Source organism: Choristoneura fumiferana, chromosome 2 (genome assembly GCF_025370935.1).
Source record: "Choristoneura fumiferana chromosome 2, NRCan_CFum_1, whole genome shotgun sequence".
Taxonomy (NCBI): domain Eukaryota; kingdom Metazoa; phylum Arthropoda; class Insecta; order Lepidoptera; family Tortricidae; genus Choristoneura; species Choristoneura fumiferana.
The window spans coordinates 9,287,376-9,308,876 of record NC_133473.1 but is presented as its reverse complement, the minus strand read 5'-3'; the positions used below and the strand labels follow the sequence as shown (position 1 = coordinate 9,308,876).

The following is a 21,501-nucleotide window of genomic DNA, read 5'->3' as shown; positions in this document are numbered from 1 at the left end:
TCTTTAAATATGGATCTTGTCAGAGTTTTACAAATGCTGATGATTTACTAATTATACTCAATTAATGGCTCCATTGAAAAAGCTAGCAATAGTCTCTCACTTCTTCTTTAAGGGCTGTTAAAGACATGGTTAGACTCCATGGTTTGGAGCTTCTGTGTCCAAAAGTGTGGGTGGATTGTTAACCAGAAAAAGCGACTCCCTCCCTATTAGTGTTAAATTTTAGTAGTCAAGTAATTTTGGTTAAAAATCAAACAAAATTTTTAGGTGTAATTTTAGATAGCAAATAACAGGTCAGCCAATTTGTGATTACATAGCTGCAAAATTGAAAAAACATTAAATATTCTGAGGTGTGTCTCAAGGGTTGGTGGGTGGCACATCCTTCATGCCTGAAATTATTGACAATGCTTTGATAAGAAGTCATTTTAGATATGGTACTTTTTACTAGACCCTGGAAGTTGGTGCTGCTTGCAAGAAATTGAAAGGTATCCAGTCCTAAAGCTTCTTAGAATTGTCTTGGGGCCATTGAAATCTAGTCTATTAATGCACTTCAAGTGAATGCGGACCCTCCACTATATTTACGGGCGTCAATTCTTAGCGATAGATATCTCTTCCGAGTACTCAGCTATCCAATCATTAGCTCTGGTCTATCCTGCCTCGTCTATCTCTGCAAAATAGCCTCCTCAAAAATATTGGCCAACATAAGAAGCCTCCTTGTTTAATAAAAAGCTGTTGATAAATACAATCTATTTCTGCACCCACATTAATTCCTCTAACTCCCCATTTATCAGCATGAATATGAATCATTAATTTCTTATACATCTGTCGCCCTAAATATAGTATTTCTAAAAATGATGTAGAAATAATCATCAGTTTTTGGGTTATTGATCAAAGCTGGGATGTCCATCATATTTACACAGATGCTGTCAAAGGTCTCCTCAAATGGTGTGTTGGCGTTTGGTGATTGCATTTCAGTACAATATTGTACAAAAATTAACCTTCCACCAGAAGATCATCTGTGTATACTGGAGGTGGTTTTGGTATCTGAAAGCAGTTGAATATATAGTTTTAATGCACTCAAAAACACTTATATTTTCGGATTCACTGAGCTCATTGCAGTCAATTGCTAAATTCCATCAAAACAAATCTAACAATCCCCATATCTATAAAATACGAAGCCTTCTATTTAAATGCTATCAGAATGGATACTTAGTTTCCTTTGCCTGGATCCCTGGCCATAGGGGGATCCAGGGAAAACGAACGCGTGGACAATTAGCTCGCGAAGCGATAAGATAGTGGGGACCTCCATCCGTTTAAAAATATAGCTGAGGATCTTGTAGCTTTGCAAGGATATACTTACGAGAGGCTTGGAGCCAGCTTTGGGCGTCCAATGATGTAAGGACGGGTTTGCGTTATCGGGATATCAACGGCAATCCCTGCCAAGCCCTGGTTTCTCAAAATCTATCTTTGTAAGCCTGCAACAACATGATGTCTCGTATGCGAATGGGGCATGTTTGCACACCCCAACATCTTGCGAGATTGGGCATAGTGGACAGCTCGGCATGTGAATGTGGAGCTGTCCCCTGTGATCTTAATCACATAATCCTCGCCTGTCAACTTTATGATCAACTTCAACTTCAACTTTTTTGTTAAGTGGCAATCGGTCGCTTTTGGTTAGCGTCCATTACTGCCAATGACACCTGACAGCAGCAAAGTGTATATTGTGTCAGACCGGTTGGATAAGATTTCTAAACGGGGGTTGTGGAAGCGAGTTTGTTGCGTACCTGCAATAGACATACACAAAACATAGGGACAGCACAAAACATAGAAGACAGTACAAAACATTTAGACATTACAGATCGGATCAAAGGGAGCGACAAAAGCGAAAAAGCACCTAAAGTTTTATTTTTTCTTTAGTTATATATTTAATTAGGAGGTTAAGGATTTTTTTGTTAGAGGAGGCATGGAGTAGGAGGGTTTTAAGGTTGGTGGGTTTAGGAATACAAGGCGGGAGGATGTTGTATAGGGAAGTAGTTCTCATCGGGCAGTTTAAAAGGATATGATCTGCAGTACCCTCCTCCAGGCCGCATGAACAGAGGGGGGATTGGACAATGCCCCATCTATACAAGCGGGAGGGAGAACAAGTATGTCCTATACGTAGTCTGCAGATGACTGAGGTGGTCTGTTTGTTCGCTTGGCGAAACCGGTAAAACCAAGGCTTGGGGGGAATGTTTGGCTGGATATCCCCGTAATGGCGGCCTTTGACCAATAAAGAGCTCTCATAATGACGGAGCCACGTAGAGGAAAGATCGGATTTGGCGGCAGAGAAGAGGTCATAGAAGTAGCAGTGGGAGTGGTCCAAACTGCCGATTTCCACGGCCTCTTTAGCATGGGCGTCAGCGGTCTCGTTGCCTTCGATCCCAGAATGACTGGGGATCCAGGATAATGAGATCTCAATGTTGCGGAGATGAGCTTCGAATAGGGTTTGCCTGATGAGTAACACTAAAGGAAAGTTAATTTTAGCAGAGAACGGGTTGGCCTTGATTGATTGTAAACCGCTAAGAGAATCCGTAAAAATTATCGATCGACTAATCCCATGGGCATTGATATACTTAACGGCTTCCAAGATAGCAACTAGCTCTCCGGTAAAGACCGACGTGCGAGGCGGGCATTTAAAGCTCAATATAACTGAGTCACTCGGGATCCAGACTGCCGAACCCACCGCCCCGCCAAGTACGAGCCTGGAGGAATCCGTGAATAATAGCGTCCAGCCTTGCCAGAAGTTTTCGATATTGCGCAAAAAGGAATTGTTCGCACCGGGTTGACTTTTTGATATTCCAAAGTCCAGGATTATGTTCGGTTGAAAAATAAGAGCATCGTAACTATGAGCGAAGAGGGGGAGTCGGGAGCATGTGAAAGAGGGGTCCGGGAGGCTACTGAATTTACGGAAACTATTTATCAGGCATGGCGGATTTTTGTTAAACCAGAATCCGCTGTCAGTAATTAAACGCGATAGTTCTTGAAGCTTAGGTAAAAGGGGGTGGTCGTCCAGAAGGGAAAGTCTAAGGAAGAAACGGTCAGCCAGATACTGCCGTCGGAGGAAAAGGGGGGGTCAGATGCTTCTACTTGCAGGGCATTGGTCGGGGAGGATTTCATGGCCCCCAGGATCACCCGGAGGGATTGGAACTGGATTTTATCTAGTTTACCTAAGGCCACCTTGCTGCAAGGTTCTAAAGCAAAAGAGCCATAATCAAGGACGCTGCGCACTATCGCATTGTACAGGAGTTTCTGGGAGAAGGGGTGAGCACCCCACCACACACCCGAAAGACAACGTAAAATGTTGATGCTCGATTGGCATTTTTTAACTGTCAAATCAATATGGGAATACCGGAAAGACGAGAGTCAAGCGTAACGCCTAAAAACTTAACTTGTTTACTAACAGGGATCAGTTGATTATTGAAAGCGACTTCCACAGGGGAGAACGATCTTTTTCTGGTAAAGGGGACCACGCTACATTTGGGAACTGAAAGGGAAAGACCATGAACAGCAAGCCATTCTCCCAGATAGAATAGGGCTTGGTTCAAGTTACACGTAGCTACCTCGACGGAGTGGGACGATGAATACAATGCTATATCATCTGCGTATTGTAGAATGTTGCAGAACGGTGAAACAGCCTCGTCTAGGTCATGGGTGTACAAACTGTAGAGTAGGGGACTTAATACAGATCCTTGTGGGAGACCTTGCCAGATTAGTCTCGGAGTGGAATGGGAACCATTATGTCTCACCTCGATGGAACGTTCCATAAGGAAGTTACATATGAAATGCGTCAGCTTCTGCGGCAAACTCAGCTTAGATAGCTTATCTCTGAGTAAGGAGAGTATGACATTATCATATGCGGATGATATGTCCAAGAATACACCAACAAGGAACTCGTTCCTTGAAAAGGCGATTCTGATGTCGGTTGTTAATATCGAGAGACTATCCATGGTGCCCATTCCCTCCGAAAACCAAATTGGCTTTTGGACAGGATTTTTTTAGATTCTACGAACCACTCTAGACGCTTCTTAATCATGTGCTCCAGGATTTTGAGTAGGCAGGATGATAAAGCGATGGGACGGTGGGATGAAGGAAGGAGAGGATCTTTTCCTTGTTTATGTAAAGGGATGATAATTTGATTTTTCCAAGCCTCTGGAACGAAACCCAGATCAAAAAAATGATTTAGAAGGTCTAGGAAGTATTTTTTTTGTAACCTGACCAGATTTGACAAGAAAGGCGTAAGGGATACTATCTGGACCAGGAGCAGAGTTCTTAAGGTGGTCAAGCGATGCCAGAAGTTCTGCCCAGGAAAACGGTTGGTCAAAACTGTTCTGGGGGCAATTCAGAGGATAGCGGGAAGGGAGAGAGTTAATATGAGGGACAGAAGGGGGAGATAATGTGTCGATAAATGCCGTGAGCCAAGCTGAGGAGTCGTTACTTGGCGCATCGCGGGCTATGAATGACCCTCGGAAGCGTTTTATGGCTTTCCATAGTACAGTTGAGGGAGTGCGAGGAGAGATATTTTGGCAGAAGTTTAACCATCCCGATTTCTTTTTTTTTCTGAACATACGTTTCGCCAGGGCTGCCGTCTTTTTGAATGCGAGAAAGTTATCCAGGGACATATTTCCACAATACGCTCTCTCGGCCTCGTTCCTTTGGCGAATCATGTCCGAACATTCAGAATCCCACCAAGGTGGAGAGGACCTAGCCTTATAGCGTTTTTTAGGGGGAATATTTGTGTTAGCTGCAACTGTGAAGGCGTCGATTAGATTGTCATGACAAATAGGAGCATTTTCAGGTAAGACAGTGGGCATTTTCCTTACTGCTGCGTCCAAGTCCGCCGCGAACTGATCCCAATCTGCCTTGGACAAGAGGTACCTACTAGTATTTAGGGGAGAACTGGGTTGGGAAAAGGATGTAGGGAAGGATATTAAGATGGGTAGGTGGTCACTACCATAGGAGTCCTGGAGAACAGACCACGAGAGAAGGGTGCCAAATTGTGGAGAGCACAAGGAAAGATCCACGGCGCTAGGATTCAGGCCTGGAGCCGTTCTGCGAGTCGGCGAACCATCGTTGAGAAGACAGATGTTTTTGTCCTCCATCAGGTCAACGAGATCACAGGCTAAAGCGTCGTAATCGGCACTACCCCACATGAGATGGTGACAGTTAAAGTCACCTAAGATGAGGAACGGGCCCGGGAGGGCAGAAAATATGTGCTCGAGGTCTGATATATTAATAGAGTGAGGATCATGGATATAGATCGAAAGAACGGAAAAGTCCATAATCTTGGCGGCGACGGCATTAATACCACGGGCGATAGGGGGAAGAGTTATACGAGAATACGTAATAGAAGATTTAATGAGAAGAGCGGCTCCAGCGTAGCCGTCATCTCTGTCATGTCGGAGGCACGAGAAGCCAGGCACCCGAAACCGGGATCCTGGAATCAACCAGGTCTCCGATATGGCAAAGACAGCAGGGTCATACGAGGATACCATTTGCAGAATTTCGTGTTTCTTAGGGCGGAGACTGTGACTGTTCCACTGGATGAGATGGAATTTTGACAACTGAAAGAAACTGGGAAAGTTTATTGGCGACGTTGGGCGGTAGTGGGAATTCATCCATTTTGCTGAACATATTGATCAACAAGGATAGCAACATATCCAGCAGGTTATCGTTGTGTGGGGAATGACAGGAGGGTGAGAGCGGGGAGTTAGGGGACTGGAGCGCAGCACCAGTCCTAGGAGGCGGAGGGTTCCGATCACTAATTAAGGCGTTGTGCGCGGCGCGGTCATATCCTTGTGTTAGGGGGCGACGTGGGGACCTTGGGGTGAAAACGGTTTTCCTATAGCTTTGGGACTGACTGAAGGTGGGGGGGAGGGAGGAGTTGTTTTGCGATTGAGACAAAATATGGTCTGTTTGGGAAGGGGGGAGCATCTGAGCCGCATCAGCGTACGTTCTCTTCACGGGGGGGAACCTCTCGCATGCCTGAGAGTAAGAAATATTGTCTTCAGACATTGTATCCTTAATAGCCTGTTGGCGAGTGTGTTCTGGGCAGGTCTTGTTAGTAGCGAAGTGCCTGCCTGAGCAGAACAAGCAAAACGCTAAGTCTTCCTGCACAACACATGTTTTCCCTGTATGTTCTTGACCGCATTTGAAACACTTTGGTTTTGATCGGCACTGCTCTGATATGTGTCCGAATTTGCAGCAACTGTGGCACTGTATTGTGGGCAAACGATACTTTTCAACCACCAAAGATGTGTAGCAGCAGAAAATTCTGGACGGAAGAACCTGGCCGCTGAAAGTAACTACAACAGTTCCTGTAGGGATCCACTCAACTCCATCAGGTTTGTGGACTTTGCGGTTTAGTCGCCTGGCTTTGAGGATTACCCCACAGCCAGAAGGAAGCTCTACTTCACTGACAAATGCATCCAGGGCAAGGTCCGTTGGCACTCCTCTGACAATACCCATGCGGGTGATATTAAACGTTGGTATGGTTGCTTCAAAGTTTTTAGACGCAAGTAAAGGGTCCACTAAGAAGGCATTTGCTGCCTCTGCCGTATTAAATTCAACGCTAATGCGGTTTCTACCTACTTTTTTTATACCGTCTCGCGTTATGTTCTGAACACGAGAGTTAACCATCACTTGGCCAAACTTAATGGGGTTTAGGGTGGTACCGGCGGAGGGATCGGATTCAGGTTTGGAAACATGGACTAGGAAAGGTCCTCCGTCATTGGAAGTGTATTTTCGTCCATTTTTAAGATCCGGGTGTTCATAAAGATGAGCTATGGAGTCGGAAGGAGCCCTGCCCCCCAACTTAGTCGGAGGTTGGGATCCACCCTGCACCGTAGCCCTCCTTTTTGTCCCCAGTGACGATGTCTCGGCTTCCATCGGCCCCTCCGATTGACTGTCTTGCGACAAATCCACCGGTGGGCCGGCGGAAACCGGGTCCCCAATAACTGAGGTTATGTCTGGAGGTTTTGGCGGGAAATGAGACATAGCGGGGTTAACAGCGTACGAGAATTGGTTAAAACACTTACTGATCGCCGATTCCGATGGGTAACACAAAAAACACGAAAAAAAATAGCACTAGGCCACAAAATTTCGCAGGTCCGACACAAACACGTGCTGACACCAAGGAAGTCAAGCGGTCAGTCGACAACTTTATGATCGTTCTCATTTCTACAACAGCTGTCACTCCTTGGCGTTCCGTTTCCGTATCTGTTCCATCCCTCCTTGTAATTAATGATAATTCCTTATATATATTTAAAGCTATATTACATTTCTATCTCATAACAATATTAAACTATAAGTATTATTATTTATCTTTACCCTTCCTGATCTTTTCCAACCCATTTTTCTAAATTCCGATCTTACGCATTTCCCTTATCTAATTCCGTTTCCCCGTTTGCTAAATGCGCCAAGAGCGCGAAGCTATTAAAAAAAAAAAAAAAAAAAAAAAAAAAAAAAAAAAAAAAAAAAAAAAAGTTCGAATTTTGCACTTCCTACATAGTAAATAGGGTCCGATTCCGGTGGATAGATACAGATAAAACACAATAGCATGTGGATATAAAACTGTCAAGAAAAAATAAATATGATGAAACAATATTAAATAAGTGTGTTGAAACCAGTTTTAAATAATTGTTGAGTAAAAACCTAAAATATATATATTATTACATCATTTTAAAAAATACGATGTAGTTTGAAAATTGTTCATAATAGCGACATCTAGTAGTGGGTAGATATCTGCCAGATCTCTAGGCCCGGCTACACCAACCAACCAACCAATATAAATGCGAAGTTTGTTTAGAAGTGTAGGTATATACGTTACTACTCCTTTGCGCTAAAACGGCTAAACGGATTTGGATGAAATTTGGTATTGTATACCTATATAGGTAGCCGAACGTTTGGAACACGTTTGGAATAGCACATATCTAGGCTCGGCTCCCTATTCTTATCCCAATGTTCCCACGAATAAAACTTGAAATCTTAACCGCTTGGCTTGACCGAAAGAAAGTTGTGTCTCGGCATTCAAAGCTCTGAAACTACTTACTCTGCCTTCACTATACATACTTGAAGTAGCTTTGTTTGTCAAATGCAATCCCGATTTGTTTGTGTTAGCATCTCGCGGGCGGAAACTGCCTGTTCGAGCTCAATACCAGCACAACTTGCGTGCCCCCACCAAGAGAACAGCTCTAGTTGCAAAAAGCTTGCTGGGCATGGCTCCCCGCATTTATAATAAGATACCGAAGGACATTATACAACTAGATTTAAAAATATTTAAAAGGAAAATGACTGAATTATTAATTAGTAAATGCTATTACTCTGTTACACATTTTTTTGAACGAAGCGGTTAAATAGTTTATAAGTCTAAATTTAAGCTAAATAATTATTATATTATATTACTCCATCATTATTATACTTATCTCTTGACATTTACTAATTGTTATGGATTGTTAAATTATAATTTTAATATTGTTTTTATTTAATTGGGATAGTAAAAATTACTTAGGATAAATAGATAAATATTTGTACACCTGCATTTGCGGGTAAGACATAGCGACCAAAATGTAAAATACCACCATCCACTATTGTACCTACCTATGTTCTAGCAAATAAAGTTACTGATTACTGATTAAGAATTTTGAAATTTGGCACAATTGTTTTCAATGCAACGCCAATAACGGTTTAATTTTTGGAAATTCCCACGGTATTGTTGTTTGTTACTCTTTCACACTAAAACGGCTGCACAGCTTTGGATGAAATTTGGTGCCTACGTAAATAGCTGGACATCTGGAATAACACAACACGTGCTACTTTTCATCCCGATTATCCCACGGGATCGAAATAAAGACACAAAATTTCAAACGCTAGGATTAGACTTGAAATTTATTGTACATGCAACGTTAATGATTATGAATGCCACGATGTAATTTTTGGGAAGTCTAATTGGGAATTGGGGAATAGTCAAATCTCGGAATTAAATCTCATTACCAGATAGTGTAGGCTTGCGCAACCACAAGTAAAGCTTAAAAAAAAATCGAATAAAAACGGTTATAGGTAGATGAATTTCACATTTTTCAATGAGGGCTATCGTTTTTTGTCTCACTAGATGGCGCACTGTTGCGTGAGGTTTTTAAGTATGGCTTTCAAAGTCTGTTATTACGGGCGTGAAAACAAAGTTTAGATTAAAATCTATACACCTTAAACCGTACCATAAAAATATCGAGCATGCCACAGTGTTGCATAGTCCCCGTTTTGTTCGGAAAAAAGGGAAGACAAAGGTTTCCGAAAGACAAAATTGTCTCAAAACACAGACATTCATTGCCCCGGAACGCATATTTGCTATAATTAATTTCAGATATTGCAAAATATTCATAAATTTATTCTAATTATAAATAAACCCGCGCAGCTCACCCAAAAACTATGAGATTTGACATTTCGGAGACCTCACGCTACACTAGCGCCTCTAGTGGCGAATTCACACGCGATAGCCCTCATTAATTTCAGATTTTGCTAAATATTCTCAAAACGATTCTAATTATAAATAAACCCGCGTAGCTCACCCAAATCTATGAGATTTGACATTTTGGAGACCTCACGCTACACAAGCGCCTCTAGTGGCGAATTCATACGCGATAGCCCTCATTGCCTCGCAATCAAAGTGAAAAGCAGAGTGTACTTGTCCTACTCTAGTAATAATAGTATAGACAACCAAATACTCAAAGAACAAAGAAATAACAAGTTGTATTCATTGGATAAATATTTAATTTTAATATATGTTTGTAACATTAGACATTTTATGCATTTAGGCTAAACTAAACTGCAAGTTCCGTGCCCATATAATAAGATATACAAAGAAACATATTGAATAATAATATACTATTTGTTATCGAAAATTAATAAATCAAAAAGTATTGATTCACAGCTACCTACATTTACAAAAATATTTTCAAATTACTGGTTACGTGATTTAATTAAGGTAGATGTACAATTAATATGTAGGTGTACAGTCGCCATTAGATATTTTGGAGCGGCCAAGGTGGACAAATTAATTGCTAAAATTTATACAACGTCGTGATAAAACTTTGAACTAATTTAAGTACTTAATACATTTGTTGTGTATATGCGCTTGGGGAGGGAGAGGGGGGCAATGAAATGTTACTGCAAACAAATTAATTAAAAAATGCTGTTTTATGATTGTTTTTTTGGAGTCTTTTCCCAGCGCTGGCCTCTTTTTCTGGTTTTTCTGTGCATCCATATCTCAGTTTGTATTTTCGAAATGCTGTTTTAACAAATGTACGCGAAGATGAAGCTCGTTAAATAACTTGCACCCGCATTTAGGGTAACCATATATAGCTTATAATTCGTGTAAGTGTTAATAAAAAGGTGTACAGAACACGAGTTCTGATTTGTTTTGCATATGTAAATGTAAAAAATGGTAATCCTGAGACGTCTAAGTAACCACAGCACATACATGTTATATTTCTTTAGCTATCGCGTTTTAAGCGCACTTCTACCATAACCATAATATGGATATTAAGTACCTATAAAACCCCTTTATATTGCACATAAATTGAAAAAAAAAAATACATAGTCGATACAGATAGTACAGAGGCAGAGGCGAACATATCCCTATAAAGGATTCTCTTCTAAACAAAACTACCTAACAAACTTATTTTATTTCACTGTAATTGAATTGCCTTTTTACAATCCAGTTTAGTAGTCGTCGACCATGAAAGTCACTATAGTGGTCGGTCGTAAAAAAAAAAAAAAAATGAGGTGCGCGTCGCCAGCTCGTCGCATTAAGTAAATTTGACGCAGTTTGATTAGGAATTTGATTTGTTGATGAAAATAGACTGGATGTTTTTTTGTTTGGAAATAACATTGAGCTCAATTTCTTGGTCGACTGACATTTCACAATTTGGCACAGCTGTAGGAGTCTTAAATGGTTATAAATCAGGACTATGTACTAAACTTAATCATTAATTAAAATATGAATAACAAATTAAATAACAAATATTTGTGCATGTTCCACTTTCATTTTATTACTAATTATTTATTTCAAAATAAAACTTATTATGAATAATTAAACAATAGCTTTCAAAGCACCAATTAAAACCCAGTTCAATTGCAAATTAAAATAAAATATTACATGTGTATATCTAAATATTAAACATATACCATAATAATACACTTGGTGAGCCTTCAAATGACTAGAAACGTAATGCTTCACACTTTGACAAATCATTTTGATAAAACAAACTGTTTTAATTTTTTGATTTACATGAAGTAGTAATGAAGAAATTAAGGATAGGTAGGTACAAGTACTTCCCATTTTTGTTCTAAATATAGAACCATGCGATTGTGAAGTAGTAGAGTTTAAAATCGAGCCAAGTTTAGTTTAGTTAACATTATTTATTTACGCAACACATAGTTACGATAGTAATAAAAAGTAAAAAAATACATTTATTCATTAACACTTGTTCCAAAAATTGTTTGAATTGTGACAACTTATAAGATAGATCTTCAATCCCTTAGCAAATAATAAATCGTATACAATAACTATTTATTTAGTATAAATTAGTTACTGATGGCAAGTTATTATACTTAATTTAATTTGGTAACAATTAAGATCATGCAATTTTAAAATATATCACTGGAAAGATAATGATTAAGATTTAAAACAAGAGAATATCAAAACATGTAAATATCTCTGTTCTAAAATTTTTAGTTTTGGTATGATTAATAGTACCTACTTAGTTAAAGTTAAAACCAAATTCCATCCAATTAGCCCATAGTAAGTTTTTACAAGCCGAAAGCCGTTTGAAGCCGTGGTGGCCTAGTGGTTTGACCTATCGCCTTTCAAGTAGGGTCGTGGGTTCAAACCCCGGCTCGCACCTCTGAGTTTTTCGAAATTCATGTGCGGAATTACATTTGAAATTTACCACGAGCTTTGCGGTGAAGGAAAACATCGTGAGGAAACCTGCACAAACCTGCGAAGCGATTCAATGGTGCGTGCGAAGTTCCCAATCCGCACTGGGCCCGCGTGGGAACTATGGCCCAAGCCCTCTTGTTCTGAGAGGAGGCCTGTGCCCAGCAGTGGGACGTATATAGGCTGGGATGATAAAGTTTTTACAATTTGAATATTAACAAAATGTTATGATTATGACATATTATAATATTAAAGTGTCTTGTGTGTGATTGATCATAAACTATGTCTGTACTTTTAGTCTCTTAATATATTTTTTACAGAAAGAATCTAAGAATGTCTTTGTCTTCTTTATGATAAAAATATTAAAACTACTTTGTGCTATTGGAGAAATCTATCATCAATGGCCTTAAATAACTATAAACTAATTTCTACAAGAGCAGATGTGAATTTTCAGTACATGATTATTATGACATTATAAATGCCTATTTTACTCTCAACCATTTAACATATAAGTTATAATAATAGTCTTGTAGATAGGAAGACAACATATAAAAGCCATATCAACATTAATTAAGTTATTTTACCCATCTTAACTAAGAAACTAAAATTCTTCACAGGGTTGTTGTTAACAGAAAATATTATGCAAGTAATATGTGTTCTTGGACCAACATTTAAATTCTAATTCTACTTATCTATTATGTATAATAAACTATATAAAATATTGATCTGTTTGTTTAAAAAACATGGTAGTAAAAATTTTAAAAATTTCTTACTATAAAATAGTATAACAGACTCAAAAACACAATGCAAGGCCAAAGCAACACATATAAATATGTTTACTCTTTTTCAAGTATGCAATAAATGATTAAACTAATTTCCATTTTCAATTCTTTCCATCAAACGGAAGTAAACTTTTAAAGTTGGGCGCAATATTGTGAAGAGCATGACAATGAGCACCAACACAAGATTAGTGTAGCGTAACACCTCACCAAAATCAAACCACTCTGAGTAAAAGGCTAGAATGATGGTGACAGTGCCAAGAGTGATGGTGAGGAGACCAACAGACGCATGTAATAGTTTAGTGTAAATAGGAGCCAGATAATGCTTTAACTTCAGGCTGTATAAAGCTCCCAGACCTCCTGTCATAGTAATGACCATGAATATTAGAGAAGCTAGTCCAAATTTTGCATGTAGTGTCACAAAGTGATCCTTGCCAAGAATTATTTTGTTTGAAAGTATAACCAAGAATGCAGTCAGTATAACTATACCAGAAATAATTTGCAAGACCCAGTGGCGTGCACTCCTTAGACGAATGGGCATCCATTCTGTTGCTAAATCTCCTGGGGTGATTGAATTCACAGCTGAGGTAATAAAAACAGTCCACTGTAAAAAAAAATACAAATAGTGAACCTCCTTTTTTTAAAGTTGGTTAACAATAAAACTTGCTTAGTCACTGGTACCCAGATAAAAAAAAGTTGAGAAAGCCAGTGTACTAAATAAACTTAATTCCATTAAAATTTTATAAAAGTTATTGTACAATAAATAAATATAAACAAGTTTAAAGAAACTTGTTACATTATTTATATTTATGTCAAGGAATAGTCACACTATGGTTTTTAACTAATAAAATATTCATTTTACATTTTATGCTTATCAATGCAATCTTTAAAGTTGGCTTCATACCTATGGTCTATTTGTGAAACCTAGATACTAAAATTTAATGACAGTCTGAAATGTCAAATGTAAAAATAATGTGGCCAGCATAAAACAAACAGTGCTGCTCTATGATTTCGGTTTCCGATATAATTGTAAATAATTGGTTAAACATATATTTTATGATAGCAAAAATAACATTAAAGCATTTAATATTCTACTTTCTATTATGAAAATATATTGCACTTTTACGATAAGGTGATAAAATCTAAGCACAGGTAAAAATACAGTGTTCTTTGATTAATTATACCAGGCTACTAAGAAACTCGGAGTTCGTATCGTACCGTCCCTCTCGCTCTCGTATTAAATAGTATAAGTGTCATCTGGAACGCACGAAACGAACTTTGACATGCGAGTTTCGTAGTAACCCTGCTGCTGACAGTGTTCATCACTTAGTGCCAACGTAAAAAATCATAACACAGAGGGGCTACTACAAAACTGGAAAAACAATGTTCGTATTGCACCGTCCCTTTCACTCGCATATTAAATGACATAAGCGTCAGCTGGATGGCAACATACGAAGTTCGAGTTTTGCACTTCGTAGTATAGGGTCAGGCCCCAACGAAGGCCTTTACCCCTATACTACGAAATATAGGGTCAGGCCCCTACGAAGCCCTATACCAAAAGAAGATCAAAACTCAAACTTTGTATGTTGCTCTTCTGCTGACGCTTATGTCGTTAAATACGCAAGTAAAAGGGACGTTGCGATATGTACTTCGATTTTCGTAGTAACCCCTCAGATATCACACAACGTCATTCATGTTTTTCATATTCAACATTCTTTACTTTACTCATATTGTGATTGGATGTGTTCAGTGCATTTTCTCGTGTTATGGTATGTGTGTTTTTATGGTAAGCATTGAGGAGGATCGTACTTAGAATGAAATTGAAACTTACATATCTATAAAAAGTAGAAATATCTCCAAAACGGTCACATTTTTATAAGACCCATTTTACCTTTTCTAGAATGTCCTAAGTGCCGTACATGTTCGTACGTCACAGATCCGTTCATATCTTAATATTTTATACACATAACATAGGAACCTACAAAATCTTTCGGTGATAACTGGTTGCGGCACATCACTATTTAAGAGACGCAAAAAAACGGTAACACATGAAATGTCATTTTAGTATCTCGGATTAAAAAACAGACCATAATAATAACTAATATCCAATTAATTTTAATTTTTTAATCTACTTATCACAGCACAAGCAATAAATAATAAATAAATGATACAAAAACATCACTACAAAATATTTAAAAATCTTGTTAGCGGTTTATCTACTACCTACGTAAAAAAAATATCTACGCGTCACTTACCCCAAGAGCCATTAATATTGGATGAAATGCAAATAATACAGATCCATTCTGTTTAGCACAACAGCAGTAAATAATTATACCGACGAATATCAGCGCACTCAAATTGCCGACTAGATTCATGTAGCTTATTCTGCTTGGCATATTGGAGCCGATTAGACGAGACTGCTCGGAATTCTGCTCTGCTGCTGGCATTTCTGTTTCACCGTCAAGCCTCTCCATCCGAAAGCTCAAGTCAAACTGTGACGTGGGTATTTGGTGTTCGCTCAGCAACGCAACAAGTGGTATAGGAGTTTTCAAAAGGCGTATCCTACGAACAACTGCCTGTAATAATGAATGGTGTTTTCGGATTATTGACTTCTCGTGACGACAATAAAACAAGATGACAATGACAGTTGAGCAGGGTTGCTAGGTAACTGAAACTAAAAGTAGTCAAATCAATGCAAAAGGCTACTTGTGTTAAAGTTGGCTTGTATGTTAGTTGTTTGTTTTGTAGTAAAAATGCCTCTGTCCATTGAAGGAAAATTTGACAGGGTCTAGCTAGAGTCTGGTTAATGAAAGATGAACCTGCAAAACCGTGGAAAATAAAATAAAAATGCAGATGGTATCACCAGGTATCACCATATATTAAGGGGCTATTTCACCATCCATTGATCATTGCTAACTGGCGGTTAGGTGTGATGCCGTCTCTATTTGTTTTGTTCGAAAAGACGGAGACGGCATCATATTTAACCGTCAGTTAACACTAATCAATGGATGGTGAAACAGCCCCTAAGCTTCTTGTAATAATACGGAAATAAACCTTTTACATAAAGCTAGGCTTTATTCAATTAGAAATTATACATGACACAGCTTGACAGTTTGACATAATTCATAGTGGTAATAATATAAAGTACATAGAGTTCAGCGATGTGCATAAGGACTCTTTGAATCAGCAAAGAGTCGATATTATATCATTCTCCGCGGCTCTGAGAAGATTCCTCCACAGTTACCAGAACAGCACACGCTCATGCTGTAATCCTTGAGATAGTGCGGCGGTTTCCGAGCCCTGGCAGGTCTCCTCAACGTTTCTGGCTCTGGCAGTGGAGCCACTTCAGACTGTTTCTGTTCAACATCTTGAGGAGGTGTAAAGCTGTCTTTTCCGGACACAGATTGGTGCTCGGGGCTGATATCTTGGGTAATTATTGGGGATTCTCGCGTATTAGAATCAGGTTCTGTTTCTTGGGCAATAATTTCTCCCTGACCTCCAATCGGGGCTAGGTGCCTATTTGACACGGTTGTTTCACGGCCATCAGGGAGCCGAATATATGAATAATCTGCGTTTGCTTCTAGCAGATCCACTTCTTCCACTAGGGGCTGATATTTGCTGGCTCGGTCACAGCGGCGTAGAAGAACCTGCCCTGTTCCAGTCAACCATGTAGGCATCGAGGTTCCGTTAGGAGAGCGTCTGCTGTGCCGGAACATCCTCTCGTGTGGTGAACAATTAATTGCCGTACACAGCAGTGAGCGTATGGAATGTAGAGCGAATGGAAGGACTTTCTCCCACTCTTCCTTCGGCAAATTGTGGGTCCGTAGAGCCAATTGAACTGTTTTCCATAGTGTTGAATTTAATTTTTCCACCTGGCCATTCCCTTGGGGGTTGTAGGCGGTAGTGCGGCTCGTAGCGATACCTCGTGAGTGAAGAAATTCTTTAACTTCTGAGGACATAAACGACGATCCCCGGTCGGAGTGTATATACGCCGGCATACCAAATATCATGAAAAGCGAATTCAGATGCATAGTTACAGTCCTCGCACTTACATCAGTACATGGAAAGGCGAATGGAAAACGTGAATATTCGTCGATGACAGTAAGTATGAACCGATTCTTGGTATTTGTTGGGACCGGGCCCTTAAAATCTATACTAAGACGCTCAAAAGGTGAAGTGGCCTTTATAAGCTCAGGGAGCGGGTCTTGATTTCTGAAAAAGTTTGGCTTTATCTCTGCGCAAGTTCGGCAATTGCTTGTCATGGCCCTTATCTCTTCGATCGTATAAACCAGATTTTTAGTTTTGAGCCAATGATGCATTCTTGTCACACCGGGGTGACAGAGATGATTGTGCAACTCCTTTAGTTTAAGACTTCGTGATTGTAGACTCATGCTAGCAGAGACTCTGGACAGTGCATCAGCGACGTGGTTTTCTCGCCCAGGCCTGTAAATTATGTCGTACTTGAACGGAGCCAGTTCAAGTCGCCATCTCTGAATTTTCTCATTCTTTATCTTGCTTGGCAGCTTAGCATTGAACATGAAACTGACAGACCTTTGATCAGTAATAAGATTGAAAGATTTTCCGATCAGGAAATGTCGCCATTTTTTTAAAGACTCAACGATGGCGTAGGCCTCTTTTTCTATGGCAGAGTGTTTTTGTTCGCAGTGATTTAATGTTCTAGAATAGAAAGCAACTGGCCTAGAGTTTTGAGATAGAGTAGCCGCGATCGAATGTTCAGAGGCATCTGTTTCGACTGTGAAACCCACGTTGTTATCAATAGTATTTACGGAAGACTTGGCGATTATCGATTTCAAGATTTCAAAAGCTTTTACCGCTTCTTCGCTTAAAGGAAACTGCGAGGCGTGAGCTAGAGCATGAATTCTCTCAGAAAAATTGGGTATCCATTTGGAGTAATGTGCGAACATTCCCAAAGTTCTGCGGAGTGATGCAATATCATTGGGCGGAGGTAAGTCGAGCAGAGGTTGCAATCTATTGTTATCAGGCTTGATAATGTGGTTGTCAATAGAGTATCCCAGTATGTTGATCGATTTGAGGCTGAACTTACTTTTCTCCTTATTTATTGTAAGCCCGTACTTATTGAGTGCATTGAGAGACTTTTCGAGATTTGCATCATGATCTTCTTGTGTTTTACCGCAAACGGTAATATCGTCGAGGTAGGCGTACGTCCCTGTTAATCCTTCTTTCCGGATCACCCAGTCGATAGTTCTTTGGAACGCAGATACGCCGTTTGTGACGCCGAAAGGAATTCTAGTAAATTGGTAAAGATTTCCTGCAGCTTCGAATGCAGTGTAGATTTTCTCTTGAGGAAGTATCGGCACTTGGTGATAAGCACTTTGAAGATCGATAGCACTGAATATATTGTAGTTAGAGATCTTAGTAACAGTTTCTTCTATATTTGGCAGAGGGTAAGCGTCTAACTGTGTATATCGATTAATAGTCTGCGAGTAATCAATCACCATTCTTTTCTTGTGATTGGCGTTCTTAGTAATCAAGACCTGCGCTCTCCACGGCGATTGGCTCTCTTCGATTATGCCGTCTCGTAACAATTTTTCTACTTCGGACGTGATAAACTGTTGATCTTCAGATGAGTACTTGCGAGATCTTATGGCGATCGGCTTGCAGTCTAGAGTAAGATTCGGAAACAACGGCACCGCAGGTACGGTTGCTTCGGCTACAGAGCAAACTTTGAGCGCTTGCTTCGATCCACCAAATTCAAACTCCAGGGTCGAGTGCAGTTTCAATATGTCGTGACCGATAATCATGTCAGCGCACAAATCCTTTACGATTAGGAGTTCAATATTTTCGTAAGAGTACTTCCCTATGCGAATAGTTTGGCGGGTGAGGCCATTTACTTGTGATGTCAAAGACAGTGAAGCCATCGTCACTGTTTGTTGACAGTTAAGCTTTCTTAGCTTTAGCAGATTTGCGAATTCTTCGTTTATGAAACTTATGCTGCTTCCCGTGTCAATTAAAGCGTCAGCACGAACACCTTTGATGTAAGCTTCAGCCATAGCTTTTTGAAGTGAAGTAGGTGAAGCAGCTGTTATGCAAGCGGTGCAGTGCTTACAGCCATCATCAGTACTTGAGGTGGCGGCGCTGTTTTGACCTTTGCTACGACAAACAGTCGAAAAATGACCCTTCTTACCACAAGCATGGCATTCAACATCAACTGCCGGGCAGGTTTTGCGAGCATGAAGAGGGCCGCCACAGAAAAAGCACTTGCGTCGATAAGATTTTGTTTCCGTGGATCTAGGTGCTGCAGCTACTGTTTCAAGAGATCTAGAAGTAGATGGAGTGGTAGTTTCATTGGTTTTTGAAGAATGAGACATAGAGTTGACAATTGGAGATTGGCTATTAAATAGCACCGAGTTAGCTTCAGCTGTTTCCATAGATAGCGCTAGATTGTAGGCTTGCTCTAAGGTCAGCGTCAAATTTTCTAACAGTCTCTGACGAATGTTAGATGAATTGATCCCGGCTATAAAAGCTCCACGTATGCTATCACTTCTATTCGTTTCAGCGTCCACGGAATTGAATTGGCATTCTTTAGATAGTTGTCTGAGTGCCTGAAGATATGTGTCGATAGATTCTCCTGACTGCTGGCGCCTCGTCGCGAGTACATGTCTAGCGTATATTATATTCTTTGGTTTTACATACAAGGCATCCAGGATGGCGATGGCATCGGCATACGTTGTGCAATCACTGATGTATGCAAAAACTCGCGGCGAAACATAGTTCACTAGCAGTTGTAGCTTGACGGCGTCAAGAAGACGAGCAGGAGCAGCAGGTGCGCCAGCATCCGTTGCAGCGGGGGCGGACGCGGCTTCACGAGCGGTCAAAAAGTTTCCGAAGGTCCGCTTCCAGTGTTCCCACTCAGGCGCGGTGGTATTTAATGATGGGTCACCATCAAAACGTTCGGGTCGTAAGAATCTATCCATTTTACTAATTGAATAAATTGTAATAATACGGAAATAAACCTTTTACATAAAGCTAGGCTTTATTCAATTAGAAATTATACATGACACAGCTTGACAGTTTGACATAATTCATAGTGGTAATAATATAAAGTACATAGAGTTCAGCGATGTGCATAAGGACTCTTTGAATCAGCAAAGAGTCGATATTATATCACTTCTGTGCCGTACAAAAGTGACGATTAGGCATAATAATCGTGCCTGCCTACTTTATGCTTCTTTGTCTATCGCATGCCAATTCGAAAATAAGTAATTATTAAAAACGATATGTTGAACATAAAAAGGTTAATACCTAGTACGAATATTTATGAGAAAAAGTAAATTTTAGGAACCAAAATTGTAAGTTCTGAAAGGGATATTAGTATCAAAATATTTGCCATGCCTACTAAGCCTACAAATTCGGTCACCGCATCTAATCTAAACACGCTTTTTTCTGTTTGAACAAGGCTTCCCTCTCTGTTTGTTTTTGTTTGAATTTTCTTATCATGGTTATAATAATCTTTTGACTGTTTTGCCCATGTTTCAGCAGGAAATTTAAAAAAAAACTATTTTAACACACGTAGGTACTAAGTTCAAGTGTCTGTTTTCTTTTACTCTTTAGCTGTTTGCCCATGACATTTGAATAATGTTGCTACTCAAATTATAGTAGGTTTCGCCATTGTACGGTAAAAAAAATCCAGAAAACGAAATATGCAAGGTAATGACCGATGACAGCCCAAATTTGGCCTTAATAAATGAAAATTTGAAATGGCCACAATTTTTTTTACTTCTAATTTTTAACTACGCAAAGAAGCTTTAATTCAAAGTGGCTATTATATCAAAATATAGTGCAAAAATTGACTACTACGGGGCTACTACGCAATTCAAAAATCGAAGTTTGCATCGTACCGTCCCCCTCACTTTCGTGTTAAATAATATTAGCGTAAGTGGGATGGCAAGATACGAAGTTCGAATTTTGCACTTCGTAGTATAGGGCCTCAAGGCCTGAACCCTTATGATAATTAAAGCACGTTTAAGTAGATCTGTGCGCATTCGTAATCTAGGAAACGATTATAATTGGTTTAATTTCTGTGAAGCTATTTGCAAAACCTTCAGATTTGATGAGCTATGTTGCTGAATAATATATTTTTTTTAAGTTTTTAACTAATATTCCTAACGACTGATCTGAATGGGATGAATGGTGAAAACTGCTTAGCGTACTAGCCTACTTTTCTAGGCTAAATAATAAAATGAGTGGACCTAAAAATCGACCAAATGTAGCTAAGTAGACTTTCTTGGCAACACTGTGTTTAGTGACAATGAGGGCTATCGCGAATGAATTCGCCACTAGAGGCGCTAGTGTAGCGTGAGGTCTCCGAAATTTCAAATCTCATAGTTTTTGAGTGAGCTACGCGGGTTTATTTTTAATTAGAAATTTTTTGTGAATATTTTGTAATATCTGAATTTAATTATGGCAAATATGGGTTCCGGGGCAATGAATGTCTGTGTTTTGAGGACTATGCAACACTGTGGCATGCTCGATATTTTTATGGTACGGTTTTAAGGTGTATTAAATATGATTTTAATCTAAACTTTGTTTTCACGCCCTTATTAACAGACTTTGAAGTTTGAAAGCCATACTTAAAAACCTCACGCAACAGTGCGCCATCTAGTGAGACAAAAAACGATAGCCCTCATTGAAAGTCTTATTTACCAGGCGTCAAAAACCTATCTTCCCCAATTCTGTATAAAATATTTTTCTTCAGCATAATTCATTTTGTAATTA

At 39.5% G+C, this 21,501-nt stretch overlaps 2 protein-coding genes across 2 annotated transcripts; both read right to left on the bottom strand.

Annotated features, from left to right (window-relative positions):
- Positions 1–1,991: 1,991 nt before the first annotated feature.
- LOC141445444 (uncharacterized) lies at positions 1,992–5,528 on the bottom strand. The gene is made up of 6 exons (XM_074111289.1): positions 4,604–5,528; positions 4,047–4,185; positions 3,438–3,933; positions 3,087–3,285; positions 2,264–2,499; positions 1,992–2,117 (listed from the first exon to the last, which is right to left on the bottom strand). Exons 1-6 carry the CDS (start codon positions 5,526–5,528, stop codon positions 1,992–1,994), a joined length of 2,121 nt encoding a protein of 706 aa, XP_073967390.1.
- Positions 5,529–12,220: 6,692 nt separating this feature from the next.
- On the bottom strand, positions 12,221–15,384 carry LOC141442621 (transmembrane reductase CYB561D2-like). The gene is made up of 2 exons (XM_074107646.1): positions 15,000–15,384; positions 12,221–13,348 (listed from the first exon to the last, which is right to left on the bottom strand). Exons 1-2 carry the CDS (start codon positions 15,216–15,218, stop codon positions 12,836–12,838), a joined length of 732 nt encoding a protein of 243 aa, XP_073963747.1. The 5' UTR covers positions 15,219–15,384; the 3' UTR covers positions 12,221–12,835.
- Positions 15,385–21,501: the final 6,117 nt, after the last annotated feature.